The sequence below is a fragment of the Macrobrachium nipponense genome, chromosome 17 (assembly GCF_015104395.2).
Source record: "Macrobrachium nipponense isolate FS-2020 chromosome 17, ASM1510439v2, whole genome shotgun sequence".
NCBI classification, from domain to species: domain Eukaryota; kingdom Metazoa; phylum Arthropoda; class Malacostraca; order Decapoda; family Palaemonidae; genus Macrobrachium; species Macrobrachium nipponense.
Window position 1 is genome coordinate 33,830,375 of NC_087210.1, and position 12,334 is coordinate 33,842,708.

Below are 12,334 nucleotides of genomic sequence, written 5' to 3' on the forward strand. Positions count from 1 at the left end.
TTAAAAAGAGCGTCACCTCCCCTCAGCATCCCCCCAAAGTTCGTTAGTGTTTAGCGTCACCTATATTGGCACCCAAAAAAAAAATTGGTCAATAGACCTAAGGAGAGGTGCCAGTGCCAAATCCACATCTAGGATGGGAAAATATCGGGGGTTTGTGGGTACTAGAGGAAAGAGAGAAAACCAAGGCATCCCTTTGAGGGAGGCAGTCAGGCGTCGGTCAAGCAATGGGGTAGACGTGCAGTTCCCCCTTGTTCCCTCTGCCGGTTTCCTCGCTCGGTCTCAATCTCGCCGGTACTGTAGATATTAAGTTCAATTTCACTCGGGCCCATGTGTAAATTCATTAGAATATAAGACCGGTGTTGAATTAAGCACTGAGTGTTTGACTTTCTGCATGACCCACAGTAACTTGAGAGCTCCACGCAACCCAGGTCGGGGTCACAATATATATATATATATATATATATATATATATATATATATATATATATATATATATATTATCATATATATATATATATATATATATATATATATATATATGACAACAGCCTTGATATGACTGATCCTCAGCAGCGCATGACCATAACCACGCTACTGATTTATGCAGCTATAGCTGCTGCAAAAAGCCTCAACAAAATGAAGGTAAAAGCAGCAGAGACGGAAGACAAACCTAGCCAGATATACAGTAGCAATCTTGTTGAGTTACCAGCTGAGGCAAAGGCATTACTCCCAAGCGAAGATGTCATAAAAAGAACATTACGCAACCAAAGATCGACACTCACCCGCCAGTACCTGAAAAACTTGAGGATTTGAAATTAACCGGAAAATGGACAAAAACGGCTGGTCCTGAACCCAAACCATTTTTGTTTTTTGACAATGGACCATGCACAGACAACCGCATTATTGTTTTCTGGTTCTGAAGAATCTCTGCGGTTGCTCTCTTTTGCTGATACATGGCTGATGGATGGAAACTATGCAATGGCTCCACCAGGATTTTACAGCTGGATGTAATACGCAACCCAATTGGTAACACTGCAGTTTCTACGGTTTTTGCATGCCTGCAGAGTAAAACACAAGATACGTATGAAACACGGCTTCAAGCAGTAATGGATCGCTGCCAAGAAATTGAACTATACCCTGACCCAACAACCATAATAATTGACTATGAACAGGCAGTCATACTAGCTATAAAGACCATTTTTGGACCCGAAACACACACACAAGGTTGTTTTTACCACTTGACTCAGAATACTTGGAGAAAGATACAGAACTTTGGCCTTACCAGCCATTACAAAGAAAGTGAAGAATTTCGTCAGTTCTGTGGAGAGATTAACTCGCTGGCATTTCTACCTATCGAAGATGTTTTTACAGGAATGGAGATACTTAAGTCAAGATGTCCTGATGAGGCTGCTTCATTGCTAGAGTACTTTGATCAAACGTATGCATCTGGTACAAGTGTTCAGAGAGGGAGACGAGCTGTTCGGCGTATTCCACCAAGATTTCCAACAGAACTTTGGAACGTGCATAAGGCTACAATGAACGACTGTCCCAGGACGAACAACTTATGTGCAGGTTGGAACAATAAATTTAATCATCTAATTGGTTACCAGCACCCATCTATATGGAAAATGGAAAAGAACTATTCAGAAGGAAGACTCTGTTGTGAGTGCAGTGATTCAGTTAGTAAACCCCACCCCCCCGGAAAAAAACAAAGAAAATTTATTCTGACATGCAACAAAGATTGAAAAATTTGTGCAAAGACTATATTGAAGGAAGGAAAAACTTGGACGAGTGTTACGAGGATTTGGACATAAATTGGATTTTAAATAAAGTACTATATTTTAGTTTCAAATACCTTTTTAGAGAATGTTTTTTCACGTCAAATATACCTCATTTTTATGTTTCAAATAAATTTTAAAAATTATTTCCTGTGCCATTTTTCCTATTTTTTAACTTGTGCCATTTTTTCCTGTGTCATTTTTCCTGTGCCATATTTACCTGTGCCATCATTACATGCACCGTATATATATATATATATATATATATATATATATATATATAATATATATATATATATATATATATGAAAATATATTAATTCCGAGGTAGAGCGAATTAGATATTATAGGACATTTGCAGCTTAATGCGTATATTATATATATATATATATATATATATATATATATATATATATATATATATATATACATATATATATGTATATTTTTGTTATCACTTAAACAATTGTTCTGTGTATTAGTACAATTACTACTGGACCTCATTGATAATGAGGCCTATTAGTCCTGGAAAGCTTTTAACTCATTTTGAATAAATATCTCCACTAGATACCATCCAGTATCAATTAGATCCAGTTAGTATATATATATATATATATATATATATATATATATAGATATATATATATATATATATATTTATATATTATATATATATATATATATATATATATATATATATATATATTATATATATATATATATATATCTAATGTAAATAGACAATATATATATATATATATGTATATATATATATATATATATATTATATATATATATATATATATAATTTATTTATAAAACAGGTGAAGAGGCAAAAACAGTTTATCGTTGCCAACGTTTGAAGAGTATGGTCTCATTTTCAAGGCTATAAAAATCAAAAATACATAAATTACAAACTTTTTTCAGCAAGATTAACAAACTTTTACATACAAATAAGCACGAGAAAAAAAATATAAAATAAGATAAAATAAAATAAAATTAACTAAAAACACAATTTATTAACACTAAGTCAAAATTAAAAATATTTTTTTAAACAAATATTACAACCCGAGGTTCGGTTGCCGAAAGGCCTGCCAGGGCAAGAAGGAGTCGAGATAACCAAGGAAAGAGCACAAGAGTGGGCGGTCTAAGCAATGTATAATGGAACTGCTGTAATGTTGTTATTCAATGTTGGAACAAGGAGCTTCATGGGCAAGGACTCGAGTATAGGGAGTTGGTTTTCATTAGGGATGGATAAAATTATGTTAAAATCATCGTAGTTGACTCTGGATTTGCATATTTGGGCATGGTTTGTTATTTGAAAACTCTGGACTAGAAAGCTTCATCCCTGTGCGGTAACTAATGCCTATGTGAGAGTCATAACGTATTTTGAGCAGTCGCGGGTGCTTCCAGCGTAAGTCTGTTCGTTGCACGAACAACAAGTATACAAGTAAACTAGGCCAGACCGCATCAAAGTAGGCAATTTTTCATTGTGTCGAAAGAATCCGCCTATGGTTTTTGGATTCCTTATGATGAATTTCACATCAACTGCTGGGAAATGTTTGTTCATTATCTTCCTCAATTATTGTGGTATAAATGAAGTATCATAAGTGTATGGAAAGCTAACATAATACTTTAATTTAGAAGCTAGATGTACTGGAGCTGGTGGCTGGAAGATTTTCTGTAGGGCCTTTCTGACATAACTAGAGAAACAGGCAGTTGGGTAACAATGGTCCTAAATTATGTGAACAGGAACTAAAAAATATTTGGCCCTAAACCTGTAAATGTGGCCTTACGAAAAATTCCCGTTCTGAAACCATCATTTTCTGGTATGACCAAGGTATCGAGAAAATGCAATCTATTATTATTCTCTTTCTCAAATGTAAATTTTATATTAGTGTGTGACGCGTTTTCATATTCCAAGAAAGGTCGCATGATGATGGTTCCAAAAAAGTAGGAATTGTGTCGTCCACATATGTACGATAAAATAGCGCTTAAAAGAGACAGGACAATTGTCTAGTAGTTGCTGTTCAAACTTGAGCATAAAAATGTCTGCAAAGGTGCAGCTCAATGGGTTGCCCATGGCGACGCCGTCTACCTGACGTAAACGAAGGCTGTGTCCCGCACAGCCAGTTCTAAAAGTTTTTTAAAATCCACTTTGCTAAAACCCTGGAAAACATCATCGTCATTCACAAAAAAGGTTTCAAGTATAAAGTCAATGGTGTTATCAACGGGAACATTTATAAAAAGCGATTCCACTTCAAAGCTGGCCATGACGAGGTCAGACTGTATACTCTGTTTAATTCTAAAGAGTTGTTCAGTTTATATTTGTTGTTAAAGCAATTGGTCTAACAATGGAACCAGGAATTTTAGCTATCTTATAATTTGGCGTTGTATAGGAGGAGAGGATGTTGTTCTTATGCACCTTAGCCAATCCGTACATAATACCAAAAGACGAACCAGTAACAAAGAGCTCTTCATAGGTAATTTGACTTATTGCTTTCCTGTCTTTGAGCGATCTTAACAATCTGTTTAATTCTATCTTCGTTTTGAAGATTATTGTGTAAGCTTTTTGGCCCATTTTATGGAATTTGTTGCTTCGGACAAGATATCTTGCATTTTGTTAATATAGTCATTTTTATTTAAAATAAGAGTGCCTTTACCTTTATCGGGTTTAGATAAGACAAGGTCTTCTCTTTTGCTCAGATTTTTAAGGATACTCGATTCATGCCTGTTGAAAAAAGGGGTCCAACTAATTTTGAGTTTCTGAAAACTTTCATGGGCAAGAGAAGATAGTTCTTTTTGGAAATGTGATAAATTGGCGCTTAAGGATAAGTTTTTCATTTGGAAAATAGAAGTCCGAAAGGCAAGAAGTGTTCAATGAAACCTGGCAGTAATTTGGTAAGCAAAAGTCCAGTCCGAATGACGACAAAAACTCTTCCCTTTTGGTTAAATTTTTAAGCAACTAACTATTTCAAGGCCCCTGACACCCTCCTTTTTTAATATAACTAATGAACGAGGCTTCTGATTCATGTGAAAACCGAAACCCCACCAGAGTTTGAGACACCGACCTAATTAAGAAAAATGGATTCAAGCATCAACTCCGCATTATTGTCTTACTTTATATTGAGAAATGTCATATCAATTTTGTGGGCATGGTGAGAACGGAAATTAAGACCAAGCAACTAGGCGCAGAATGACGTGTATCGACCATGACGTGAGGCCCCGTGACGTTTACACCTGCCACGCCCCCCTTTCTGTATGGTTATCAAATAATATATAAGTTGTAGTGAATTATACTGCTCTTTGATGGAATGTAAAGATACTGATTAGTATTATGTTTGAATAAACTCATTTTAGCCTTACGTTGTGTTTTATTATTTAATTAATGGGCAATTCTTACGAAAAAAGAAGACAAAAATAGAAATATCGGATGGCGGTCAGAGAGGTGGTCGTGCTAGGGAAGGTACACGTCTGTTAGATACAGGCATTGACAAGGGCTCCTGCTGACACCTTGCTTACTGCCTACTATTGACATTTTATATCATGTCTAGAATGCTTCACCATTGTCCACAAGGTTGTCGTAATGCTTTTGTGTTGCGATTTTTAACATACTACAAGAGGGAACAAGACAACAATAACTGAAGATTGGATTTGAATAGGTTGGCATCATGTTGTCATGTTTAATGGCGTTCCATCATGGACATGTTCTATTTTTGAATATTATTGCATTATCAGATTCTCTCTCTCTCTCTCTCTCTCTCTCTCTCTCTCTCTCTCTCTCTCTATATATATATATATATATATATTATATATATAATATATAGTATATATATATATAGTAGATATATTCTACTTCAGTCTTGTAAGTTTATTCATTAAAAGGTTAGCTGCTATACTACTACTTATTGTTAATAGTATTACTATCCTTTCACCTCCATCCAATCCCCAGCCATATTAAATATTTATAATGATCATATGTGCGCACCCTCAACAATCATATTCACCAATAATCAATTCACATATAGCACGATTAAACTCTTTATCTAAAATTACTTTCGCGACGTTATTGAAATCAGGGAATAATAAAATAATATGACCAATTTAAACTTTGTCAGACCTAATATTTTTTCATTCAATAACTTCAACCCGCTAATGACTGCATACCTGTATTGAAAATAAAAAACACCTTATCTCTATCAAAGGTATATATCTATATATATATATATATAATATATATATATATATAATATATGTATATATATATATATATATATATATATATATATATATATATATATAAATTTCTTGTACTAATATAATGATAACCATACAGAAAGGTGGGCGTGGCAGGTGTAAACGTCACGGGGCCCCACATCATGGTCGACACACGTCATTCTGCGCCTAGTTGCCAAGTCTTAATTTCCGTTCTCACCATGACCACAAAATTGATATGACATTTCTCGATATAAAGTAAGACAATAATGTGGAGTAGATGCTTGAATTGATTTTTCTTAATTAGGTCGGTGTCTCAAACTCTGGTGGTTTTCGGTTTCACATTAATCAAAAGCCTCGTTCATTAGTTATATTAAAAAGGAGGGTGTCATGGGCCTTGAAATGGTTAGTAGAGTAGTTGAAGGCCACCTTGTTATTATTACTTTTGAAGTCGGTTTGGAAACACCTAGTTTATGAAGTTTGTTGTCATGGGTCCCTGCAGCGTCTATCAATAAAAAAGGTCACATGCTTTGTCATAGCCCGTTAAAACAAATCAGAAGATCAATTAAAGTTTGTCTGTTTTTGAATCAAATTGTTCAGTGGTTGAATTTGCAATGCATATTTATCAATCAATCTCTCCTTTGCATGCACTTCAATGGACAATAAAGTATTGGTACTGTCGTGGTAAAATTTTGTATCGTATAATGAACCTATGAATGATTTGAATTTAACAAGGTTGGGTACAACCTGGTTAATCTGACAATATTTGAGAAATCAAAGACCAGTTTTAGCCTTCCACCACTTCTTCATCGTCCCCTCCAATTTGCGACATTTTTGTAGTAGTTGTCTGTCATAGATACGCTGTATTAGTTCTCGGAACTTCGGAAGTGTGATATGCGCTGGACGAAGGCGGAACAGGAACAGCAGCGTGAACAGCAAGGGAACAGTTTCTGTGGGGAAAAACGATGAAGAAGTGGTGGAAGGCTAAATGAATGAAGAATGAAGAAACGCATCTAAACTAGAACACTTAAAACCAAGTTATATAATATTTTCAACATATTAATTTTTAAAATTAGATCATAGTTTGCCACAAACACTACCACTACCTTAGTACAGTCCGCAACGGGAACCACACCTCATCAGGAACACTTCGTGTCCATATCAGTCACCCCCGAAGAAAGGGAAATTTTCAACAAAACAATGGTACCACGCGGTGGGAACGATCCTTGTTATCTATTATATGAATGGAAAAACGTATCTGTTTGTTTCTCTATTTGTTGTAAGTGAACATCTACACCAGTGAACCGATCATAAGAAATTAATTCCTTCGGAAGCTCCTTTGGAAACCTTCCAGGACTGCATTCAGTACAGTCAACTGTTTCAGGCTCAACGCGAATGAATGTGATGTTTCTCTCTCTCTCTCTCTCTCTCTCTCTCTCTCTCTCTCTCTCTCTCTGTTGTTTCTATTCAACGTAGTGACGGACATTATACTCATAATTCCATAATTTCCGGATTTCATTTATATCATCATGATTGTATTTTTGCGTAATATTTTGTGTTTAATTTTTTTATTAATATTTTGTCGCATCATTTGTCTTGTTATCATTGTGAGATCGATATTTTTAATCTGTGTTAATTTGTGTGGAAAAGAGAATTGTTAAATGTAATAATCTAGTGATATTCAAAATCCTTGGTGGATCTAGAGCCGTCCTCTCCTTTTCGGAACAATCTTGATTCTCGAAGACAGAAAGAGGCTTAACCGCAGGAATGCATAAAAATTCTTATTTAGTATCTCAGGTTTTTACAGCGAAATTACCTGAAGTGAAGCTGACATCCAAGGCAGGTCTAACTTGGAGAAAAGACTGAAGTAATCATAAGATTCGTTAGCAGGTGTATTAGTTGATTGTCAAAGTTAATTAAAATTCAAAATGATCATATCTAATCATACTCAAAACTGACATTGCATCAAGGGGAACGCAGCTTTGAGACCTTGAAATAAATCGAAGATTGTAAAAGAGAGAGAGAGAGAGAGAGAGAGGAAAAAAAATGGCCCAAGTGCACATACTTCTCACATAATTATAACCGTCAGGACACCTTATACATTTTGTTACCTGAAAGCAATCAATACATGAATAAAAATCTAAGATTAAAAGGCCAAACATCCTCTTAATGGAATTCTTGCGGCATAAGTCAGGTAATGGACATCTGTTGGTTCATAAGCGATTAACTTAAATCCTTAAAGAACATATTTATCAAGGCCTCGGTATGATACGATGAGGTTGGTAATTGCTACAATCAAATCTAAAAAGATGAACTGAACGGAGATACTTTTCATTATATCAACATAGAGTTGGTGATTGATTGCCATTACATTTCCACTCAGTAGTTGTTTATTCTTGGCCGAGGCTTATGATTCAGTTATCTACTATGTGTAATAATATAGTATATTATATATATATATATATATATATATATATATATATATATATATATATATATGTATCGACAGATATACCAAAGCCCGTTACGTGAACAAGTAATTCAACAAATATGTGAAATGATCTATCGCCATAGGTCTAGGTTTCCGTCCCAAGATTCGGGTCTTGCCACATCTGAATAGCCGGTATTTTATTATATTTTTTATTATTCTTTATTCCTATGTCATTCATTTCCCCACTTCATCTGCGACTCTCAATAGTCGACTAACGAGTCGTCAGCCTGAAAAATACGTGGACTTTAGTGTATAGATCCAGAAGGCCTTATATATGCTGCCGGGCTCTTGCTCTGCGTGCTGGCAACAGCACGTGGATGAAACAGCAGACAGACGCTGTGTTATAATGAGAGAGAGAGAGAGAGAGAGAGAGAGAGAGACTAAGTCTATAACAGTCGGTTATAAACAACTAAACTTAATGTCGTTAAAGATCTGCATCCGATGAAAATAAGTCAAGCCCGTAGATGTCTAATCTTACATTCAGACATATATACATAATTCAAACACACACACACACACACACACACGCACACACACACACATTATATATATATATATATATATATATATATATATATATAATATATATATATATATATATATATATATATATATATATATATATATATATATATATATATATATATATACATATATATACATATGTATGCATTTAGAGGGAGCGCTCGAATGAGAGAGAAAAGACTGGATATAATAATAATAATAATAATAATAATAATAATAATAATAATAATAATAATAATAATAATAATAATAATAATAACTGTATTATAATTACTTTATTGATAAAAAATGAAGTTAAGGCGTAAAAAATAAATTAATCCACAATACTAAATTCAATGCAAGTAAATTTGAGGAGAAAAGACAAAAATAAAAAAAAATAAAAAATAAAAAAATGGTTCTTGTTTCAGTAAATCCGAGGAGAATATTGGACTGGAAAAACTGAGATTAATGATTTCAGTTGAGGTAAAGTTGAAAGGGAGAAGAGAAGACAATCTCCTCCTACGAGAATTCCTGCGTCGGAAGAAGGACTTCGCCAGTCAGAAGCTCTGGGAGCGAGCGAGAATCCTTCTCCATCCAAACAAGAAGAAGAGGAGGAGGAGGAGGGATTCCTCGGAGCCGAGCTGGAGGAGCCTTCCTCGGATCGGAAGGAGCCACCCGTCAGTTTAAAAAACTAGGACTAGTGACGTCTGACGTATTTGGCATAACATAATCATGATGTTTGAACTACTTATTGTAGCTTTTTGCGCACTTACATTAGTGGCCTGTGGATTGTTTCACTCAATTGCTGAGGACCTAATGATGCTTTATTTGGCTGAAGGACCTACGAGTGTACCACAGGATTTAAACTTTATAGCTGAGGAACTTGTCATTCCCGATATTGTTGCTGATGAACACAACTTTTGGACGCCAGGCAGGGCCGTCGCCATCACTTGTATGAGTGTGGCCTTGTTGGCTGGCCTGGCGGTGGCTGCTTACCAGAGATGCCGACGACTTGGAAATTACATTCACGAACTGGAACAAGACCTGAAAATGGAACGAACCGAGGTGACCAGACTGAGAGATCGTCTGGAAACACAAGAAGAAGAAAACTTGAAGAAGGAAGAACGCCTGGACGAGATGACCCATGACATCCAGTTGATGGGACTCCAGCGAGGACGTCTGGACAACGAGAAGATGATGCTGGAAGACGTTCTGGAAAAGAGTAAGATCAAGGAATCTGAAATGGAACGTCTTTTGAACGAAGCGAAGGAACAGATCGAGTTTCTACAATATCAAATTGTAGATAAAGATCTTCTGATAGAACGGAATGCGCTGGAAAGAAAAGAAATGGAAAGTCGACTGGAAGAAGAGGAGAAATCTAGAGGCAGAGACCTCCAGATTCTGGATAAAGAGAGGAATCTTTTCCAGGAGAAGATGGAAAGCGCTCTGAAGGAAGGTACAGAACTGGCCTCACGATTAAAGGAAGCTGAAGCCACCAATCGAGTGTTGGCTTCGGCGAACGAAGGCTTCAACAGGGCAAATGCCCAAATGCGAGACACTCTGGAAAAGAAAGAGAAGGAGGTTGACCAGCTGGAAAATTTGAAGGAAGCCTCTGTACAAGAAATAGCCTGCCTGCAAAAGAGGAATGGAGATCTCGAGAAGGAAATGAAAAAGAATCAGGAAGAAAAGGAGAAGAACAGAGTTTTGAACGACGAAGTTCAGCAAATGAGAAACTGGGTTGCTGAACTAGGAGGTCAAAACGCTAAGCTGGAGGAGGAACTGCTCAATAAAGAAATAGAAATAAATTCGCTGAAGGATTCTTTGCAAAATAGAGAAGCAAAGAATATAATTTTGAAAGAGGAAGTTCAGCAAATGAGTAACTGGGTAGCTGAACTAGGCGGACAGAATGCCAAGATGGAGGAGGAACTGGCCAGTAACGAACAGGAAATCCAGTCGCTAAAGAATTCCTTAGAAAATGGAGAAGGAGAGAACCGAATTTTGAAAGAAGAAGTTCAGCAAATGAGAAACTGGGTAGCTGAACTAGGCGGACAGAATGCCAAGATGGTGGAGGAATTGGACAGTAACCAGCAGGAAATCAACTTGCTAAAGAATTCCCTAGAAAATGGCGAAGGAGAGAACCAAATTTTGAAAGTAGAGGTTCAGCAGATGAGAAAGTGGGTAGCTGAACTGGGCGGTCAAAACACTAAGCTGGAGGAAGAATTGGCTTATAAAGAACTGAAGATAAAATCACTGAAGAAATCCCTAGAAGATGGAGAAGGAGAGGCAAGAATCTTGAAAAAAGAAGTTCAGCAAATGAGAACTTGGGTAGCTGAACTAGGTGGCCAGAATGCCAAGATGGAGGAGAAATTAGCCAGTAACGACCAAGAAATAAATTCCCTAGAGGATTCTTTAGAGAATGAAAAGAAGAAGAACAGAAGCTTGATTGAAGAAGTTCAGCAGATGAGAAATATGAAGCTGAACTAGGAGGCAAAAAGGCCAACCGTTGGAAGAAGAGTTACTTCATAAAGAACAGAAATAAATTCACTGAAGAATTCTTTAGCAAATGGAGAAGAGACCAACAGAATTCTGAGAGCAGAAGCTCAACTGATAAGAAATTGGGCAAATGAAGTTGAAAGTGAAAAGGCTGAAATAAAGATAGAGTTAGTTGAGAGGGACCAGGAAATAACTCTTTTGAAAAACTGTTTAGAAAATGAAGGAGAGAATAACAGAATTTTAAAAGAGGAATTTGAGCAGATGAAGGCGTGGCTGGCTGAATTGGAAGGTATAAATTTAGATATTAAAAGTGAAGTGAACCAAAAGGATAAAATGATAAAGTCCATGGAGAATGCTCTAGAGAACGAAAAGGAGAGAAATAAAGAGTTAAAGAAAAAGTTGCTGAAGCAAGTTAAAAGACTTGATCAAATCATAGCATTCACAGGAACCATGGACAAATAATTCAGCCGAGGATGACAAAAAAAGGGTCACTCACAACCTTCCGCTAAAGTTAGAGACTGTGAAACTGTCAAGTGATGCAAGATGGAAGGAATGAACATGAAAGATGATGGATGCTGCTGTGTCGTGTTCCAGAGGAGCTGCGATCTTCTTGGCCCATTCGATGGGCTTGACTGCAGGATGGGTGTGCATTGCTGCTCCCCCCAGCAGCAACCAGCGATGGGAGGTCCCCCCACCTCCCACACACCCATCCTACAATCAACCTCATCGACTGGGCCAAGAAGATCGCAATGCCTCTGGAGCATGGCGCAGCATCATTCAAAATCTTTCACACGGGCTCTTCATCAGGCATCCTTGACGATTCTCTCATCTCCCTGATGGAAGCAGGATGAAT

General features: G+C 36.4%; 1 protein-coding gene across 1 annotated transcript; it reads left to right on the plus strand.

The window, feature by feature from the left end:
• Positions 1-9,807: 9,807 nt before the first annotated feature.
• Positions 9,808-11,472, plus strand: LOC135195880 (coiled-coil domain-containing protein 18-like). Its single transcript, XM_064222390.1, has one exon. The coding sequence runs from the start codon at positions 9,808-9,810 to the stop codon at positions 11,470-11,472; it is 1,665 nt and encodes a 554-aa protein (XP_064078460.1).
• Positions 11,473-12,334: the final 862 nt, after the last annotated feature.